At 54.6% G+C, this 20,909-nt stretch overlaps 2 protein-coding genes across 4 annotated transcripts in view; one reads left to right on the forward strand and one right to left on the reverse strand.

Moving 5' to 3' along the window:
• LMAN2 (lectin, mannose binding 2) overlaps positions 1 to 2,821 on the reverse strand; it is a 20,762-nt gene extending 17,941 nt beyond the window's left edge. Inside the window, exons 1-2 of the mRNA XM_019655620.1 lie at positions 2,485 to 2,821; positions 2,203 to 2,321 (exon numbers count right to left, since the gene is read on the reverse strand). Of these exons, the coding sequence (XP_019511165.1) occupies positions 2,203 to 2,321; positions 2,485 to 2,680 (315 nt within the window). The 5' untranslated portion in view covers positions 2,681 to 2,821. The remainder of the gene's footprint in view (positions 1 to 2,202; positions 2,322 to 2,484) is intronic.
• A 174-nt stretch (positions 2,822 to 2,995) lies between these two features.
• Positions 2,996 to 20,909, forward strand: RGS14 (regulator of G protein signaling 14). 3 transcript variants are annotated; one of them, XM_019655616.1, is made up of 16 exons: positions 2,996 to 3,213; positions 5,484 to 5,708; positions 12,820 to 12,841; positions 13,015 to 13,193; positions 13,535 to 13,627; positions 13,713 to 13,856; positions 14,180 to 14,323; positions 14,440 to 14,551; positions 14,895 to 15,007; positions 15,437 to 15,640; positions 17,366 to 17,442; positions 17,667 to 17,793; positions 17,888 to 17,969; positions 18,070 to 18,116; positions 18,201 to 18,315; positions 18,550 to 20,909. In XM_019655616.1, exons 2-16 carry the CDS (start codon positions 5,664 to 5,666, stop codon positions 18,750 to 18,752), a joined length of 1,707 nt encoding a protein of 568 aa, XP_019511161.1. In that variant the 5' UTR covers positions 2,996 to 3,213; positions 5,484 to 5,663; the 3' UTR covers positions 18,753 to 20,909. The 3 variants fall into 3 exon arrangements, with proteins under 3 accessions (XP_019511161.1, XP_019511164.1, XP_019511163.1); XM_019655618.1 differs by lacking the exon at positions 2,996 to 3,213 and adding an exon at positions 3,994 to 4,401; XM_019655619.1 differs by lacking the exon at positions 15,437 to 15,640.

Here is a 20,909-nt window from a genome sequence, read left to right on the forward strand (position 1 = left end):
CAGCAAAAAAAAGGTTAAAGACCATGCTGCAGCTTACACACAAGACCCTCTCAGGATGGGCCTGACCAGTCCCTCAGGCTTCCCATGTCCTGTGCTCCAACTAACAGGCACTTCAAAGTTCTAGTTACTGCTGGGCCACTCCTTCATCCAGACCATTTTGCCCCAATCACAGCAGGCACTGGGTCTATCTCTGCTCAGAAGACAGCAGGTAGTCAGCAATGTTTGCTAATTTGCTGCCTCACCCAGATGGAGTGCGTAAAGGAGACAAAAGAGAGAAAAGTCCAAAAAACATCTCTCCAGCCCAGTAAAGGAAGAGGAGGCTCTTGGGAAACAATAGGCAGAAAATTCTAAAAGTTCCAAGCAATTTCTTTCAGGAACTATAGGAAATACTCCAATTCTTTAGGGAGTATCTACAGGGCCAAACAAGAAAGGTCCCTGGAGCTGAATGGGAAGGTGAGGGAAGGAAAACAAGGCAATTATACTCCAGACTGTGAAAATTCGATGAAGTACAGAAATCTATCAGCCCTGTAACATTGCCACACACTGACAATGCCAACCACCAGCCTACCTACAACCATAATTAAGTTACTTGTGACTGAACCCAACTTCCAACAGTTTCAGCACTATTTGTACCTTATATTTAAAAAAAAAAAAAAACTTAATGCTATACTGAACTCATTTCCATAAAAATAAATAAATAAATAAATAAATAAATAAATAAATAAATAAATGCTACATTACCAGTTTTATAAATTACCTGAAAATCTAAATGTAGAATAATGTGACAGAATGTGACTCAGGGAAGATGGGGTGGTTACTGGAGTACCCGCTGAGTGAGTGGCACTTGAGCTGAGACTTAACACTTTGTATGCGGGCATTTTCCCGCCAAATCGCGTCGTAACAAAGAGGTCTCTATACCTGAGTTAAAGCGCTATGACGAGTTTACTCGTTTCCCACAAACAATGTGTTAACAGATGAGAAGGAACCAAGCAGGCATGAAGAGCTAGGAGGCAGTGTCCCAGACAAACAAATGCAAAGGTCCTGAGGCAAGAAGGCAGCCAGAGAGGCTGGACAAAATCAACAAAGAGAAAGACTGAAGATGCCAGGGACCAGGGACCAGAATGTGTAGACATAATGCATATTTATCCCTTCACAGGAGACCCCAGGCTCTGAGAATCAGAGTGAAAGCTGAGAAAACCCCAGATGTCCCTAGCAGTAAGGAGAGAAGCTGAGGAGACAGGCAGATGAGGCAACACAAGGACAATGTGGGCTCCCACAACTAAATAGGGACATCAATCAGAAAGGACCAAAGAGCAGGGTGATGGAGAAAATCAACAGCTTAGGCATTGGAAGGGTTCAAGTCAGGGAGGCTGGGGCAGGAGCAGGTTCTGTAATCCAACCCCAAATTATTCCCTTTTCACTCCTTTCCTGACCTACACTTCCTCAGTGTAGAGTCTGTATAGCAACTGATCTTAGCCACTGCTTATATGTGACATACTAGTGACACCTGAGGCTCCCTGACTTCTGGAGCAAAGATCACAGAAAATAAAACTGCCCACAAGTCCAGTTCCTCCATACCACTGATGACAAGACCCTCAATCAAGTACTGGGGAAGGGGACTGAGTCTACAAGTATTTCTAAGGGGTTCCCTCACCATCCAGGGGGAGGGTGTCAAGTGTAGCGAGTGAATTGCTAGGCTTGGAGATTGACAGATCAGAGTTTAAATTCTGTATATGTTGAATTATTCACTGTCTGTATTAGCTCTGCACAAAGTCACAATAGCCGCCTATTTCAAAAACCCTGTCTGAGAATTAAATGCAATCAAGCATGTTAAAGTCAGTGCCTAACACGTAGCAAAATAACCAATAAAGCTTCCGTTCTTTCCATTTATCGCACTGTTTGAGAGGGTTCAATTCAAACAGCCTGACAGTTCTACTACTTACTGTGTGACTTTGGGTAAGAAACTTTCAACTCTTAGCCTTAGCTTCTTAGTCAGTAAAATGGAAATAACATCACTTACTTCACATGGGTTTTGAAGAAATTAAGTGAAAAGGGTGTAAAGTGTCAAGCGCAGCTCCGGACACACAGCAACTTCAATAGCCATTACCTGTCATTACTGATGAATGTGACCAAGACGGGGAAGGGGCGGGGAAAGGAGGGGCAAGCCTTAAGGGTATGCCTGCCCTCTGGGGAACCACTCACCTGATGGTTCCAGATAGAGCCCTCTTTGCTTCGCTCATCAGGAGTCAGACGCACGTACTGGCTCGTGAGTATAGTGCTACCTTGGAAATCCCAGAGGGGCATGGAGCTGGAACCGACCCCTGTGGGTAGAGACAGGCAGAGACAGGCGCGTAAAAGGCCATGCCAGGAATGGCCTTGTCAGAGGCAGTAAACCCACAGAGCTGCCCTGCTCGGTAGCATGGGCACCCCCTTCCCCAACCCTATGCAGCCTCGCCCTGCACTCATTCCCGCCCCAGGCCTCACCTTGGTAGGGCTTGATAAGCGAGTGTTCCCGCTTGAGATGTTCACTGTTGCCATCAGTTATATCCGCAGTCACCGGCCCCAGCAACAGGAGAAGGAGTAGAGGTGTCGTGGGGCCAGGGCCGGGGCCGGGAAGCCCAGGCCTGCCCAGGCACCGCCGGCCCCAGCCCCAGCGCCAAATACAACCTTCCGCCGCCATTCTCCGTTTCTCTCGATCACTTCCGTTCTAGAACTTCCGCCTTCCGGGTGTCCTATCTAATGGCTTCCGGCCGGAAACCCTCCGATCCTAGTGTCACCGGAGAGTTAAAAGCAAAGCCTCGCAGCCGAGGGGACGACGGCTTTATTTGCTGAGCAGCCACCATCCTGGTCGAGTGCAATTCCATCTCCTCTGCGGCCCCGACGCACCTGTCGGCCAGCCTCAGCAACGAGGTGGCGAGCCAGAACCAATCATGAAACAGCACGTTAGGCTTGTGAGCCAATGGGGAGCACGAGGATGGTTTGAGTCCGCGACAGCACGAGGGTCTTCGGCGAAGCGTGGCATGCTGGAACTTGTAGTTTTGGTGGGCCGCTCCCGCGGGCTGGACAAATCAAGATTACAACGCCCTCATCCTCTGGCCACTGGTCGCGTCCCCGGAGTAACCTTCCCCATTCCAGGGGATAAGGGCTCTAAATTGAAGGCGGAGTCCTGAATTCCAATTCCCGCGCCGCCTCGGACTCACTGGGTGACCCCGGGTGAGTCGTTAACTGGCTCTGGCTTCATCCCCTCTAGGTTTACGCCTTTGAAGACTTAGAATTCCCACTGATTTGAGGACGTCCATTACTCCCAGCTCCTCAGCCCCAGTTGGGTGTACGCAAGAGGGCAGACCTGCACCCTGTCGCGGGACTCTGATAATGGTTGCGACGCTTATTGTGCCTGCCTGGTGCAGCCTGCCTGGTGCAGCCTGCCTGGTGCAGCCTGCCTGGTGCAGCCTGCCTGGTGCAGCCTGCCTGGTGCAGCAAGAAGTGTCCATGAGAAGTGCAGGAAAGCTGGCTGTGGACCGAAGGTTGAAAACTGGTGGTCCGCAGCCAAATAGAGCTCTGTTTTACCTGCTAATGCTATTTCAATAAATGATTTAACTACCGATATATTTAAATCAGGAGTCTTAAATTCACATTAGAAATCCAAATTTCCGGTTTCTCAGGAAAAATTGAGAGAGCCAACCACACTAAGCCCATGGGCTGCCTCCCTACAAATGCCTTCCTCTTCTAAGCTAGTGTACACACTGGCCACAAATTTACAGCACCTGTCTGACCCTTCTAGGCATTTGAATTAATAACCCCTATTATAGATCACAAGGTGGAATTGTTGGTTGTTTGCCTCTTTATTTTAAGAAGCTTCCCTTTTGAATGAATGAACTTATTCAGGGTTAAGTACTAAGACATCTTTTCTGGATCATATTTTTTAATGAGCTTTATTATTAAAGTAATAATTCATATATATATATATATATATGATATGGACATATGTACAAGAGTCCTCTGCCACTCTACTCCTCTCCCCAGGGGTATACCCTTCCAGAGATTTATCTCTATCCATACAAACAAGGACATGTAGATTCCACTAGACTTCCAGGAGGGTTGGGATTTTTGTCAGTTATGGTTGCTATTGAATCCCCAGCATCTAGAACAGTGCTTGGCACATAGGAAGTGATTAATAAGTCATTGGCGAAAGAATGAGTACTTGTTTTAGAACCTGGAATGGGGTCATGAAGAATGAGTAGTTTACTGGAAAGGGGACAGGCATTCCCAGGAGAGGGGACAGAAAATGCAAAAGCAGGAGTGATGCTTGAAAGCATAAGGAAGGCAAACAGTTTGGAATGGCTGAGAGGGTGAGCGAGAGTTTGGCTGAGGCCAGAACTTAAAGGGCCTTTCAACTCCCAGGTAAGGAACATCACCTTTTTCCAGAAGGTAATGGGATGGTTTTAAGCATGAGAGTCACAAATGTGGGTTTCTCTGGCTAAGGGGGGTGTTACCTTATCCCTGTAGAGAGGGGCCCAAACAGGAGTGGTGGGTGACTTTGAGATCTCTAAGTCCATACTTCAAGTAAGATGCAAGTCCTGTAGTGGGTACATGCATGTGTACGAAAGAGGCAAACTGAGGACGCTGGCTAAAAGGCCCACGTTCATCTGGGACTGGGCCAGGCTGTGAGGGCAGGGTGGCACTCTTCAGTTGACAGGGCTCTACTGTGGTGGGATTTATATGTGAGCAAGTGGAGTGTAAATGCACGTGTCTTTGGGCACAGATAAACCTGATCTGTGCCCCGGCCTGGGTGGGCAATCATGGGCACACATATGTGCCTATGTGTAGGTATGCCTGTCATATGTACCTGTCCACAGGACTGTGCAGATATATGACTGAACACCAGGTGGTCCTTACGAGGGAAAGCCTGTGTGTTTATGACATGCACACTTGAATGGTATGTGTGTGCATGACCATGCATGCAAGGTGTCCATCTGTTTTCACAGTGGGGCACATGCCTGGGAAGCATCTGGGAATAAAGGTAGTAAGTCACTGCATGGGCACGGCTGCCTGGGGGAGGGGTGCTGAGTATGCACAGGCCTGGCACACAGCAGATGTAAGATAAATGTGTGCTGAGTAAGGCCCACATGTGGATACTTGGTGTACATGTACACATGTCCATGGGAGCCCCTGCCAGGGTGTCCCAAAGGTGCCTAGATGTGTGAGCATGTACTTCTTGTGCCCAGACATGGCCATGGAGCTCCCTGGGCAGGGCCAGACCAGGCTGGGTTCCTCGCTGGGCACATAGAGGCCTCTGCTGTGTGTTGGTGCCTGTGTGGGGTGCTGCCAAAGTTGCGTTGGCAGCGTGTGTGCATGCATGAATGTGTGTGTACGTGTGTGTGTGTGTGTGTGTGTGTGTGTGTGTGTGTGTGTGTGTGCTTGTGTGTAGGAAGAGGCGTTCTCTCTCTTAAACCTTTCTTCTTTCTGTGGTTCGGTTTCTATAGAGACACTTCCTGTGGCAAAGAAAAGAGGTAGTGAGCTGGTGTTTCAGGATGTGAGGGCCTGCAGGAGCAGAGCCAGGCTCTCTCTGCTGCCTGCCCGCCACCCTGCAAGCTCTGGCCGGTGCTGCCCACAGTCCCCATGGTGGGCACCCCCCGTGGCGGGGACCGGTGAACAGCGGCGGCATGCCAGGGAAGCCCAAGCACCTGGGCGTCCCCAACGGGCGCATGGTGAGTGCTGGCTCCAGGCCAGGCCCATGAGGAGGGGTGGGCACACCCAGGGTGGAGCCCAGGAACATACCTGGCAGGGCTGGGCAAGAGCCTGCATGCTGCTAGCGGGCGGGAGAAGTTGGGTACAAACAGCAGCTGTGGGACCTGGTGCCCTTACTCCAAGACCCTCCAGATTGGCCTGCTGGGGACCCGGGGCGTTTCTGGGGATGAAACCAGAGCACAGTGGGCATGAGCTTCTTGTCCAGCCCACACTGCCCACTCTCCTGCTACTTTGGCACCATCTGGGGCTGCCTGTATCCTAGCATAGCAGGGACACCTGGCATGCTCCTTTTCCCCTGCTCAGCCCCATGGTGGTCCAAGCTCTCACACCGCATTTAACTTTAGCCCTCCCCTCCTCACCCATGTCCTGATGCCCAAGGTCAGGTAAGGGACAGCCCTCACTGGGTCACTGCCCTGCAGCTGAACCTGCTCCAGGGGCTTCCTGCCAAAATTAGTCCTTGGGCAGTCTGGGATGGGTTAGCAGGGTTAGGCCAAGTTGGTGCATCTTCTGTCTGTTCTATTCCTGGATTACCAGGAAGGGAGGGGTGGCTGGGCACTAGGATGCCCCTGGCTGCTGCTGCTGCTCCACCCCCTAAACCCTCTCCCTGTCTGCTTGGTCCCTGGGTCAGAGCTGTGCTTGGAAGGTCCAGCTTCTTTATTCATTCAACAGATGGTGCAGCCTGTGCTGGGCCTCCCTTCTCTCCCTAGGAAACCAGCCCACTTGGCAGGTCCCCACCCTCCCAACAACCCCAGGAAGATCAGACTATGTCCTAGCCTCCCACCTAACCTCCCACCTAGTGAGACAACCTAGTACTAGCCCAGCCTAGTACTGTGGGACAAAGCCAATAGGTCTAGGGAGACCTGGGTTTCAGTATCTGCTCTGTTGGCCCTTACTAAGGGGTCCTCTCTGACCCTCAGTTTCTTCCTCTGTAAAATGAGATTAGAACAGATCTCAAAATCTTATTGAGATGATTAAGTGAAATGGTGAATATGAGGCCCCTGACCCATTCATTATGTGTGTGGGGGTAAGCGGGGCCTCCATAAATGTCAGCCCAATTCCCTCCTTTCATGCTCAGCCCCTCTTCAAGGATCCCCTGCCTCACCAAGAAGCTGAGCCACCCCACTCCTCCCTCCTAATTCGCAAGATCTGTTTCCATCTCTCTCCTTCTTCCAGCATCTCTTTATGGCCCAGCCCCAGGCTAGCTGGGTGGGAGAGAGGCAGACCCCTCCAACCTGGTCCAGTCCCCACCTCACTGTCTCTACTGTCACCCTAACTGAAAGTTCAAGAACCCATGGGCCTACTCCAGAGGCATGTCACTTGGAGGCTAGCCCAAGGGGGACCATGCCCACTCCCACTCCCACACCCACCCCAGAGGGCAGCTGAGTGTACCAGGGACAGACCCAGCCTCTGCCCCTCCCACATCAACCATGGCTGCTCTACCCAAAGTCATTCAGGGCAGAGAGGGCACCAAAGCTCTGCCCCCAGTCCTGGAAAACCCACGGGCACCCTGCCTGGCTCCTCTCAGCAACCTGCACACACTGCTTTATCTTTGCCTTTCCTGGGCCTGTTCCGAATGCTCTGTGCCACCTCTGGGAATCCAGAGGGCCACAGATTGGCTGCTTGCTGGTCATTGGGAGCTTTCTGAGGCCATGCGCGGCTGAGAGATGGGGAGGGACGGACAGGCATTGGCGTTCGTAGCAGGGATGTGCATAGAGAGGCACCTGTGAGCCAGGCGTCTGGCTCCTTCCATGAATTACCTCTGGACAGAGGCTCAGAAAAGTAAACGACTTCCTGAGGGCAGCCAGCAAGTACAGGGGCCCACATTTGAACCCGGCTGGGCTGACTCAATGCCAGGGCTCCCCCACCTCCCTGAACTGGCTGACTCTGTCCTCCCCCACCTCCCTCTGCTGCCACCCCACCCGTTGTCATTCCCTGCAGAGGCACTTCATTTGTCAGCCTTGTCTTTCTGCCACTCAGCTTGTCAGGCAGTTGCAGTGAAACCTGTCACTTAGAGATGGCTCCCAGCTCCCCTCCCAGAGATGTCACACAGTCCCAACTGCCACTTCATTTGTTCACTCACTCATTCAATCAACAACCCCTCCTTAGGGCCTGCTCTGTGCCCGCCCTGTCCCAGGCCCTCAAGACCCAGGCCCATCACCCTGTCCCCTGACCTCAAGCGGCTCCCACTCTGGCAAGACATGAAAGACATGGGCACAAATACCAGAATAAAATTCAGGCGTGGGTAACAGTCACTGGTCAGGGATAGAGAACGCTCGAGAGGGATCTGGGGAAGGAGAACTAACCTCCCCGCTCATTTGGTGCCCTGCTGCATGTAAGATATCCTGAAAGGGTGTGCCAGCTGGAGGAGGGCATGGCCCGGGGAAAGGCCCAGATGTGGGGAAACACGGGATGGGCATTTATTGTGTCCTGTCACTCTCAGGAGGCCCAGTTCATCTTCCCCACCTAACAAGGAGACCTGCAAGGTAGAGCCCACTCTACCTCTGGTGGTCCAGCTCAGGGCCAGGTCCTGGGGAGGAGGGTGGCCTTACAAAGGGGCCAAGGCTGGGGTCATCTCCACATGCCTGGCCTAGGCCGAAGGGGCCAGGCTCCCTGGATTCTCTGTGGACATACCCAGAGAGGATCTCAGCGCCTCAGTTCTCTAAGCTGGGATGAAATGAGATGAAGGTACCGAGTGTCCAGCACAGAAGAGACTCAGTAAATCGGCCCTCCCTTTGAGATCTGACCTCTCCAGGGTCAGAGTTCAAGAGGAGCCCCTGGGCCCTTTACTCCCGCCTGACCTTGCCCACCTGTGGCCCAAGGGTTGAAGCCCTAGGCCTCCTAGCTCCACTGGGCCATCTCCTATCCACCCAGGGAGGGAGCTTAGCAGAGGGAAGACCTCAGGCTCCAGAGTCAGGCACACCTGGGTTCCAACTTCAGCTCAGCCATTTTCCAACTGTATGACTTATTTGGGTCTAGGTTTCCTCACCTGTGAGATGGAAGTAATAATAGCTGCCATACAGGATCAGGATGTGAGGATGGAGTGAGAACAAGGATGTGTGTGTGCTATCAGAGTGTGCTCAGTAAATGCTGGGCCACCTTCACCTTAGTATTTTCAGATACCAGCGGCTCCCCCAGGGCCCATTTCCTAAGGAAAAAGTATGGCAAACTGGGGCCAGACAGTGGGTCAGGGGTGTCACTGGCCACCACACCCTTCCTCATCCTCCCTTCCCCTTTTCTCCCATTCACTCACCACTTCTCCTCAGGCAAACCAGGGTGGGGCAAGGCCAGCCCTGTTCAGCACAACTTCCCCAGGTCTGGGAGCCTGGGCAGGTCAGAGCCTGGCCAGCGGCATCAGCATGAGGTCAGCGGAGCCCCTGACCACTGCATGCTTGCTGTTTTCACATACGGGCCTCCTCTGTCCTTCCCAGCAGCCCCAGCAGGTTGGGAATGCTGAGCCCATGCTACCCAGGGGGAAACAGGTCCAGAGAAGGAGAGTTACTTGCCCTGGAATAGTGGAACTGGAACTGGAGCCCCTCCCACCTCCGGATCTTGGTCTCTACCCCGTCTCAGCCCCAACCCCATTGATCAACAACCAGTGGGGCAGGAGGGGCTCAGGAAGGTGAATGCAGGCTGCAGAGATGGGGTGTTCAGTGGTGGGGCATCCCTGATGGGGGATGTGCCAAGGCCACCTACGAGGGCAGAGGAGTGCTGCTCAGGGCCCTGATGGCTGGTTGAGAGCACTGGGGCAAGGAGGGGTCTTTGTGGGAGGGAGTTCAGGTGGTTGCTCTCCTATAAACCAGGCCTGTCCTCTGGGAGCCACCAGACTGGCAGGGGAGAGAGGCCTAGACAAGCGCGGTAAACAGGGATATTTGGGATGGCTGGTGTTTGGGGGTGACTGATGTCAAAGAGATTGGAGCGCCGTTGGGTGGGGGAGCAGGAACAGATACCCAGGCAGAGGAAACAGCAAAGCAGGAAGCAGGAGTGTATAGGGGTGTGGGGAAAACATAAAAATTTGATAAAGTATAGGGTGGAAGTGAGGGGGAGGGAAAGAGGGGGACTGAAGGGGTTCATTAGTCGGGCCCAGGAAGAGCTTCAGCTACAACCCAGCACCAGGGCAGGGAGTGGGTCCCAGGGAGGACCTGGGAGCCAGCCCCCCTAAAGATACAGAAAGTCAATTCTACCTACTGCAAAGAATAAAACAAAATAGGAGTGTGAGCTGGGAACTAGGGGGCCAGTCAGGGGTTGTCACCTCTCTGGGGCCCTTGCCTGCCCCAGCTGCCATGGGGGCTCTGAGCAAGGGAGAGGGTGAGTCCCGGGTTGGAGGGCCGGCCAGAGAGAGGCCAGTGGGTGTGGGAGAAGGCAGGGCCAGGTGGCACCTGAGGAGGGGGAGGAGGCGGGGAGTCAGGATGGTTCCCGGAGACCTAGGAGGAGGGCATGGACAGACAGCAGCATGGTGGCTGGAAACGGCCTGCAGAGCAGCCTGGACAGGCAGGTGGGGGCATCAGGGGAGCTCCCAGGAAGGCAAAGAGCAGGCTGGAGGGGACTGTCAGCCTCGCACACCACAGCAGATTGGGACTTGATCCTGCAGCCTTGGGAGATGACTTGAAGGAAGCCATCAGATGGATGGGGGAAGAGCAGAGGCAGGGGGGCAAGGGCTGGGTGGGCCGGGACAAGGTGTGCTGAAACGGTTCCACACCCAGCCATGCCCTGTACAAACTTTCCCTCTTCTCAGCAACATCTTATCCCAGTGCTCCAAGTGGGCGACGAGGCTCAGGGAGGAACCCACTGTTATGAAACTAGAAAAGGGCAGGGCTGGGATTTGAATCTGGGTCTGACAGACCCTGACACCTGTGCTCTCCTCCATGGCAGGACTTGCAAATTTGAAAGAGGGAGCAGGGTCATACACCAACACTAATACAACAACAACAGTAATAGTAATGTTCCTTCAGTATTTACACATGGCAGATAGTCTTCTGAGTTTTATATATGTATACCGTATATATATTGGGGTGCCAAAAAAATGTATACAAGTGGCCACTTTGGCCAACATTGCTCAAGCAGTAGTTCGCCGTAATCAGAAGTGTCTCGCTTTGAGCACCTCTTGTAATTGCAGAAGTCAAACGTGACTTGTATTCACTCATCTTTTGTTATCAGTATACTTGTATATTGAATATTACAATTTTAATGCAGTTTTCCTTTCTTAAAATGTGTATACATATTTTGGGCACCCGCTGTTTATATATTTAACTTAATTACAGCAACCCTTTGAAGTCAAGCCCATTATTTGCCCCATTTGTATAGAGGAAGAAACTGAGGCACAGAGAGGTGAAGTACCATGTCCAAGGTCACACAGCACAGATTTGAACTCATGCAGTCCAGAGCAGTGCCTGCCTCCATAAGTAACACAAATGCATCAAATTGGCCCCAGGGACCTCTGGGGGGCAATCAGTGCCCCTTCTAGGCACTGGTTGCTATTCAATTCCAATCAAGGTTGCCATGCCAGAAGAAACTCAGGATAGCTGGGGCATTATAGTCATAAAGGGGAGACAGAAAGCTGGGGTGTTTTGTAAAACTACTGATTTTTAAATGTGGGAACCCTCTTTAAACTTAAAAAGAAGAAAACGAGGGCCAAGATATTAGTAATGTCCTACATATCTGCAGGCCTGCTCCTGTGTGTGACCTGAGTGCCCCAGGTGTGAGTGGAGAGCAGAGAGAGAGATGGCAGCCAGGAGGAGGCTTCGGGGGTGGGGGTGGGGGTGGTTGCAGACCTGTTTCTAGGGGGGATGAAAAGAAGGGAGGGTAGTGCAAGCTCCCATGACGACCTAGTGAAAATGTAGGAGGTGAGAGGGAGGGAAGAATTGGGAATGACTCAAGCCCTGGTGTTGGGAGCTCAGGTGATGGGAAGAAAGATGGAATGCAAGGAAGCTGGTTGGGCACCCTGCTGTGGTGGCAGCAGAGGTGTCTCCCATTTGGGACTGGATGAGTTTGAAGGGCTTGTGGGACATTTGTGGAGATGTTAGCAGGAAGTTAGCTATGTGGCTATGTGTGTTTGGACATGGGGAGATGTAGGTGGGAGATAGGGGCCAGGACAGAGTCAGGGAGAGGTAGGGGCCACCTTGTGTGGGTAGGAGATGACAAGGAAGCTGGAGGAGCTGCTAGGAAGGTGGGAAGACCAAGCAAGACTCATTTTGAAAGGAGGGTTTTTCTGTTTCACTAATAGTTGGGATTCCCAAAGAACTCAGATTGGGGGGGGGGGGTGGTAAGGGAGGAAGGGGAAGATGGAGTTGGCCTCAACAGCAATGCTACTCACAGTGTGGTCCATGGACCAGCAGTGTCACCTAGAAGCTTGTTAGCAATGGGGCATCTCGGGCCCCATCCTACTGAATCTGAGTCACTGGAGGTGGGTCCCTCGCAGTCATTCTAATGCACACTGAAGTTTGAGAACAACTGCTCTGTACTATAAAATAGTATCCTGTCCCACCCAAGGAGGGGTGGGACTCAAGGGAGACCCTGGGCCTCAAGAGGAAACAGTCATAATAAGGAGAGCATCAGCTACAGAGGTACCTCTCCATCCTCAAAGACAACAGCAAACATTGATATAGCGCTTCCCACATGCTGGCCACTGTTCCAGATGATGCAAATACTTTAAACTGATTTGGGCCTCACAACAGCCCCTATTATCATCAACCCCTCTTTCCAGATGGAGACAAGTAATTTGCCCCAAGTCACACAGCTAGTAAGTGGCAAAACAGGATTCAAAGTTTGTGCTCCTATCTGCCATGCTATATGTACACCTGGGCTCACCCAGCAGGCGCTGGAGGAAGAGGGAGCCAGGGGAGACTGGAGGATACCAGGCATAAGTCCCAGCACACAGGGATTGGCAGATGATGGAAGGGAGCTGGGGACAGCCTCAGCAAAACCTTGAGCAAGAAGTGACCTGGCTGGGAATGCCCAGCACGGTCCTCCAGGCAGAGGAGAACACAGCTCCAGTCCTGGGGGCTAGGGCCGGAACGGTCTTTGAAAATCCCCCCTTGGGCTCTACTCTGATTTTCTACCTCGGGTCTCTTGTAGGTTCTGGCTGTCTCAGATGGAGGTAAGTGACAGAGTGTATGGAGGAAGTCTGGCTGGGGGCGGTGTGGATGTGGAAATGGGGTGGGGATACCCTTGCTAATTGCTATCTTTCCACGGAAATTATCCGCAGATGGGGTTGGGCCAAGGGCTGGAGAAAGCCGAAAGGCTCACCTCCGCTTGTCTATCCCCCTGCAGAGCTGAGCAGCACAGCAAGGCCCCAGGGCCAGGGCGAGGGCCGAGGCAGCTCCCTCAGCGTCCACAGTCTCCCCAGTGGCCCCAGCAGTCCCTTCTCCGCCGAGGAGCAGCCTGTGGCCAGCTGGGGCCTGTCCTTCGAGCGGCTGCTGCAGGACCCACTAGGCCTGGCTTACTTCACTGTGAGGCCTGGGGTGGGCTAGGGAGGGTGGAAGGCAGTAGCCACCGGGGGTGGGGACATGGGAGAGGGCATGGATGGAGCTTCAGGGTGGCCAGTGGGACTCCTCTGTCAGCTGCCTCTTCCAGCCTTTCTTGGGCACCCTCTTCCTCTTCTCCCAGCTGGGAACTTCGCTTCTCTCTGTCCTTGTCTCTACCATTCATTTTCTCTCTGTGCCTCTGGATCTGGCCCCATCTGTCTGGCTTGGCCTCTTGGCCCTGTGTCTCTATCCCAGTCTCTTTGACCACATCCACTGACTGGGTCTCTGTGCCTCTGACTGCCTCTCCCTCTTGCCCTCCTCCTCAGGAGTTCCTGAAGAAAGAGTTCAGTGCCGAGAACGTGACTTTCTGGAAGGCCTGCCAGCGCTTCCAGCAGATCCCTGCCAGCGACACCCAACAGGTAGCGGGAAGGAGGAGCTGAGGCAGAGAGGTGGGACCAGGGCTTGGGCGGTGACCCCGACCTTCTTCTGTCCCTCCTGCCCCAGCTAGCTCAGGAGGCCCGCAACATCTACCAGGAGTTCCTGTCCAGCCAGGCACTGAGCCCGGTGAACATCGACCGGCAGGCCTGGCTCGGAGAGGAGGTGCTGGCCGATCCCCGACCCGACATGTTCCGGGCACAGCAGCTTCAGGTGAGAGGGCGTGGCCTAGGAGGGGAGCTCAGTGGAGCAGAGGCGGGGCCAGATCCAGGGACACAGCCTGAACGGCGTGGGGTGGAGTGGGGAAGGGGATAAATTTGGATGTGGGCATCGAGCCAAATAAATGCGGGGACAGGGCGCGGTCAGAGGTAGATACCAGAAGCTGCCGTGAAGAAAGGGCCAGGGACGGGGCGGAGCCGAGATATAGGAGGTGCCTGGGCTCTGGAGGTCGGGGTAAAGCCCTAGGTTGGGGACCGGCCAACCCCGGGGGCCCGGCATGTGACGCCGGCTTACCGCCCTGGCGTCCGTTCCCGCAGATCTTCAACTTGATGAAGTTCGACAGCTATGCACGCTTTGTCAAGTCGCCGCTGTACCGCGAGTGCCTCCTGGCGGAGGCGGAGGGACGCTCCCTGCCGGAACCTGGCTTCTCGCGCCTCTGCAGCCCAGATGCCACCAGAAAGGTGCGGGCTAGGGGATGTGGGCAGCAGGGGGCCCGGTGCAGATTTGCGAAGGTTGCCTACCGTCTGTGTGCGGGCTAGGGCCCAGACTCGTGCCAGCGTCTTCCTTGTACCTGCAGAAGCCGAAGCTGAAGCCCGGGAAGTCGCTGCCTCTGGGTGTGGAGGAGTTGGGGCAGCTGCCGCCGGCTGAGGGCCCTGGGGGCCGCCAGCTCCGCAAGTCCTTCCGCAGGGGTGAGGGCGGGAGCTGGCCTCAAAGCAGAGTCGGGGCGGGAGTTTGGACAAGCCTTGAGAACTCCCTCTTCCTCCTATTTGTGCCACAGCCTATAAATCTGTGATAACCGAAATAAATGCAGGTACCTGTGTCCACCACGTTGCCCCGGTGGTTCGGGTCCCAGGCTAGACCCCAGAAGTTTGGGAAGCCCCCTCAGTAGCAATGTTTGTAGGAACCCAAACCATGTTAGATGCATGCAGGAGAGCTCCAACAGGGCCCACCGGCTGGGGAGAGGCCTCAACGTAGGGGGGCGGGGGGGGGGCCTGTCCTGTTCATTGCTGTTCATTGCGCCCTCTCTCGTAGAACTAGCGGGCACCGCGGCAAATTCGGCCTTGCGACGAGAGTCCCAGGGCTCCCTCAACTCCTCCGCCAGTCTGGACCTCGGCTTCCTTGCCTTTGTCAGCAGCAAATCTGAGGTGAGCCCACTGCTGGGAGAGACGAAGTGTGGGCTATGGCCACTACTCAGGCCCCTTTGTGTGCCTGCCGCTATCATCCCCAGTCACTGTTCCCACTCTCCTGCCTCCTTACTCCTCACAGTCAATCCCTCAGCCTCCTGCCTTTCTTCCTGTACTTATCACATTGTCTCCATGCATGTCATGAGCGCACATCCTCTTTAGCTGAGGTGTATGCACATGTGGGTGCTCAGGTGTACACAGTGCCTATGTGGGGGTCAGTAGGTGGACCTGCCTCTGGGTGCCCATGTGCCTGGGTGAGCACACATGTGTTTCTGTAGAAGGACTACAGGTGTGCTCTTGGACGTGTGTGTACATGTGTGCATGTGTGTGCCCCAGTGAGCTTACCTATCTGTGCACACATGACCTCCCTCCACACCTGCCCTGAATCAGAGCCACCGGAAGAGCCTTGGGAGCTCAGAAGGTGAGAACGAAAGCCGGCTAGGGAAGTACTGCTGCGTGTACCTGCCCGATGGCACCGCTTCCTTGGCCCTGGCCCGACCTGGCCTCACCATCCGAGCCATGCTGGCAGGCATCTGTGAGAAACGTGGCCTCTCTCTACCTGACATCAAGGTCTATCTGGTGGGCAACGAGCAGGTGCGAACCTGGCCTGGTCCCCAACTCTAACTCCCTTCCTGATCCTGATCCCAATCCTATTCCTATCTGTGCTCAGCTATGAGCTCAACCCCAATTCCATTCCTAATGTGGACCAACCCTAATTCCAACTCCATCCCCTATTCTCACCCCTTTCCTAACTCCACTCCCTCCCCGCATGCCCAACTCCAAATCAACGCAGCACCAACTCTTAACTGAAACTCACATATCCACTCTTAACCGCCAAAAATCCTATCCCCACCCCACTCCCATCCTGGTATCCAGCTTCACCCATCATCCTCACTGTGATGATCCCTGGGAGGTAGAATAGGGAGAACCCCTGCTGGAGCTGGGTTTTCCCCCATCATTCCAAACTGACTGCCCATCCCTGAAATGACCATTTGGGGGAGCCCTCACCTCCTCTGCCACCAGGAGCACCCAACTGCAACTAACCTCTGAGAAACTTTCCCTTAGGTGCAAACCTGCATAGCTTTAACAAGGAGTCACGGGAAAACTCACTTTAAATTAAACCACCCAGTAAGGGGGGTCTAAAGAAGGATGCATCCCAGAAGACCCAACACGATTTCATTCACCCAGTAGACAAGTCCTAAGGCCCTGCCAGGTGGGTAGGCAGAGGGACCTGGGCCTAAGCGCTGTCCCCCAGCTCTACCAGCTAGAGATGAGCCAGGCGGAATGTGATCAGGGAGGAGGAGTTGAATCACCAGAGAGTTTCTGGGGCACGGTAGGCATTTCTGGTTGGTCCCAGGAAGGCTTCCTAGAAGAAGCAGCAGTTAACAAGGATAAGGAGGAGTTTGCCTGTCAGAGCTGTGCGGGGAGGACATTCCAGGCAGAGGGAAGAGCTTAAGCAAGGCCTGAGGCGGGTAAGAGTGCAGGTGTGTTCAGGGGCCTGGAACATGGGAGTATGAGGGCAGCAGTGGAAGAGCTCTGCCCACTCTCTCAGGCCTCCCAGGCAGCCTCCATAGCCCAGATGGGCTTTCATGTTTACTAAATATAACTTCACCACCCACACCCCAGCTGTCCCTGCAGCACAACACAGTCCTATGGCAGGGGAGCCTCGGGCTGGTGCAGGCAGCAGAGCCTCTGGGGGCAGTAATCACTACAGCTACTGTTTATGCACCTACTATGTGTCAGGCACTTCCTATCCTGCTGTTCTCACAGTGATCTTGGGGGAACAGCCCTTTTTGCACTGAGGAGACAAGAAGTGTCCCTAGTAGGTGGGGTTGGAAAGAAGTGGACAAGTGTCCAAAAAGGGACAAGGCCTGGGTGGCTGACCAAAGGTGGATGGTGAGGGAAGAATTCATCTAGTTAGTCTGGGTTTCGCATGCCATAGGGACAAGGGACAGCTCTCCAGGAGGCAGATCCTGCCCTGGCCCAGGAAGAGGTGCCCTGTGATCCAGGACCTAAGCCTTCCCCTTTGCCCAAGCAACCCCATTACCATTCCGTGCCCATCCCACACCCATGTTTCCCATAACTGCTCCTTTTGCAAGTCTGTCTAGCATTTTTGCCACCCTTCTCCCTGGCCTTGGCCATGCCAGGCTCTGACTTCATCCTGGTCTCTACCCCATTCTCATTGCTACTGCTCAGCTGCCCATCGACCCCTCCCTCTGACCCTTAGGGCGGCCAATGAGGAAGTGAGAGTGGTACCCTCCGACAGCAGGGATAGCTAGGGGTGGGGGGAGGGACTCAGACACTGCCTGGCGTCTGCAGAAGGCCCTGGTACTGGATCAGGACTGCACAGTGCTGGCGGACCAGGAAGTGCGGCTGGAGAACAGGATCACCTTCGAGTGAGTGCCCGCACTCCAGGCTTGGGTCGGGGTCTTGTTCAAGCTACTGTTCTCCCCTGCAGGTCCCACCCCTTGTGCTAACCCCGCCCCATGGGCTAAGGCCTCACAGCCAGCTGGCACTTCTCGCCAGTTTAGACTCTGCCGCCTCTGGGGCTGGCATGGGTGGGTTGGGGAAGAGGTGGGGTCCGCTCTCCGCCCTTCGGCAGCCCAAGGATTCCACGCAGGCTCGAGTTGGCTGCACTGCAGCGCGTCGTGCGGATCTCCGCCAAACCCACCAAACGGGTACAGGAGGCGCTACAGCCTATCCTGGCGAAGCATGGCCTGAGTCCGCAACAGGTGGCGCTGCGCCGGGTGAGTCGCGGGGCGGCAGGGCTTGAACGGGTGGGGAGGCGGGGAGCCGGGGAGCTGGCTGCCTGTCCTGCGGGCTGCTGACCTGTGCCTGCAGCCAGGTGAGCAGCAGCTGCTGGATCTAGAGAAGCTAGTGAGCTCGGTGGCGGCCCAGAGACTGGTTTTGCACACCCTCCCAGGTAGGGGATCTTGGCCCTGGTCTTTGTCCCTGGGGACGGCTCTGGACTAAGGGGGTTCAGGTAGGAAGCAAACACTGAAAGGTGGCGCTCTCTGCCGCAGGCGCGAAGATTTCAGAAGCCAGTGACACATCCCCGTGCTGTAGCCAGGTGAGCGAGAGGCGGGCGCCCTCTTCTGCACGCTGTCCCCCCCGCCCCCCCGCCCGTTGTGGCTCTGACCCCACGTTCTCTCAGGGAGGCCCACCTAGAACCCGGGACAAGGCCACCCATCCCCCTCCACTGCCCCTCAACTCGCTGGCCGAGGCGCCCAGTAGTGTCATTGGGAAGCGACAGACCTGTGACATTGAAGGTACATTGGGAATGGTAGGGACTAGAGACCAGAGGGGGTGGGACCAGACTGGATGCCAATGGGGGTAAGACAGGAGGGCGGGGCGCCACTGGGGTTGGGGAACCAGTGGGGGTGGGAGGGGGCGTTGGTGCTGGGATCAGGGAGGTGTGGCAATAACGTGAGCTGCAGAACTGTGGTGGGCTAGTGTGGGCAGGTCTGTGCAGGAGGGCGCCCTGACTCTGTGGTCACCCTCAGGCCTGGTAGAGCTGCTGAACCGGGTGCAAAGCAGCGGGGCTCACGACCAAAGGGGCCTTCTGCGCAAAGAGGACCTGGTGCTTCCAGAATTTCTGCAGCTGCCTGCCCAAGGGTCCACCTCCCAGAAGGCCCCACCACAGACTGAATCATCAGCCCATCCCAAAGGGGGCCCCTCAGACTCTACTGCCCACTCGGTCCTCTGACAGCTGTCCAACAGCTCAGGCTGGCTGCATGGCACCTGGCGGGCCGAGCATGCAATAGGCCCGCTCTGCATGCCCTGTCTGTGCCATGAGTGTCTCTGGCCCCTTCCTGCCACGGGCAGGCCCGTAGGAAGAGCCAGGATGGGGTGGAGAGGGGCTCAGAGTAGCCACACCCCACAGCTGCCACCACTTGGTCCCTCACAGGCTTACCCACCCATCCCTTGCAGCCAGGCCAGTAGGTGAAGGTGGGCCTCCCCATTCTTCCCTGTGTAGGCATGCCCAACACAGAGGGGTGGCGTTGGCAGTGCCAGCCTCCCCACCCTGTGCCAAGCCTCATCAGGGAGCAGGAGGAGGGGCCAGCCCCTCCTCAGGGAACAGGTATGAGTAAAGCCTGGGGGTCCAGGTGAGCAGCCCCTTCCTCTACCCACTGGACTCTACCAGATATACAGATTTTGCATTTGGTTTGGGGCAGCTGGGTTTGTCCTGGATGTATGACATTGTTATTATAATAATTAATATTCTGCCATGTGGGTGTTCCTTGTGTACCCTGTATCCCCCCTGCCCCCCTTCCCTCTCCCCCCAAAACCGCACTGCCTCTGTCACCAAGTTCACAGTACCCAGAAGCTCTTGGGGACCTCAGGATGTATCCTTTGACTTCCTGTTATCAGAACCTCTCTTCCTGACTGCACAGAGCATGGGGTGTGAGTGTGTATGTGTGTGTGTGTGGGGGGGGAAGACCCCTCTGGGGAGCTGCGCTTCTGCCAGGTGTCATCATGCTGTTCTTCAGTCTCTGATCTGAGTAGTGCCTGGTTGCTGTTTTCTGTTTCTTTTGTGGACTGAGTGAGTCTCTAGCCGCAGTTCCTTTGGAGGCACCGAAGGCCTTGTTGGGGACACTGGGTGTTGTGGTAAGGGCAGGTTCTGCCACTTGCCTTCTTTGGCTGGGTGGTCTTCCCTGTCTCCCATCAGCCAGGGAAACCTCACACAGGGAGGGGCAGCAGGAAAGACCTCCCAGAATGAGGGCCCCAGCCTGCAGGCAGAGAAGCCAGACTCTGTCCTGGTGCTTTCACAGAGGAAGCCAAGGGGAGACAGGAGCCTGGAGAAGGAATCTGGGAAGTGAGTGGCCCTCCTGACCCCCTCAAACAGGCTGAGCTCTCATCCCCACTCCAGCTCTTTGCACTTGCTCTCCCCTCCACCAGGATCTCCCCACACTCACCCTCATCATATAACTGGTTCCTCATCCTTGAAATTTCTGGGAGAGATCCATGGGGTTTGCTGGCCCACCGTGCCTTTCTCTAGAAGTTGAAGCCAAGCCTTCCTGAGAGAAGGGGCTTCAGCTCTCTGCTCTCTCAGTCTGTGTTTAACTGTGTTGACCTAACCCCTGGCTGCTGGCGTGAACTCATGCCCAGACCCAACCAATCAGTTTGTTTCAGGGATGGTCCTCTCACCCAATCAGAATCCCAATCCTGGTCATTACCTATCATTTCCTGGGGATTTGCAGAAAGGACCTGCAGGAAGAGAACCTGCATGTGAATGAGGGCAACACAGGACTGAGAGATGGAAGGAGATTCCTGATAAAATTATCTAAACACCTAAATTCACATATGCCCGAAGTCCTAGACTTCCTCGTTAGGCAAGCCAATACACTTTTCCCATGTGTGTGAACTTGTTACTCTGTATTGGGTTTCTAAGATCTGCACCCACAAAAGCCCTGCTTCATTGAAGACTTTGGCTTAAACATCTCAGAGGAGCCTTCCCTGGTCACTTTGTGCTGTGACCTAAATGTGTGTATCCCACCACACTCGTGTTCAAATCCAGACCCCCAAGGTGATGGTGTTAGGTGGTGGGGCTAGGGGGAGGTGATTAGGACATGAGGGGAGAGCCCTCATGAATGGGATTAGTGCCCTTATAGAAGGAGGAGCTCCCTCACTCCTCCCACCATGTGAGGACACAACGAGAAGATGTCCCTCTCATCTACAACCTGAAGAGCGCTCCCATCAGCCCCCAACCACTCTGGCAACCTGATCTTGGGCTTCCAGCCTGTAGAACTGTGAGAAATCCGCTTCTCTGGTTTATAAGCCACCCAGTCTCTGATATTTTTATTGTAGCAGCCCAAACGGACTATGACACCCTATATAAAGTGCTCCCCAATTTTGTTCTCTA

Source organism: Hipposideros armiger, unplaced genomic scaffold, assembly GCF_001890085.2.
Source record: "Hipposideros armiger isolate ML-2016 unplaced genomic scaffold, ASM189008v1 scaffold_242, whole genome shotgun sequence".
NCBI classification, from domain to species: domain Eukaryota; kingdom Metazoa; phylum Chordata; class Mammalia; order Chiroptera; family Hipposideridae; genus Hipposideros; species Hipposideros armiger.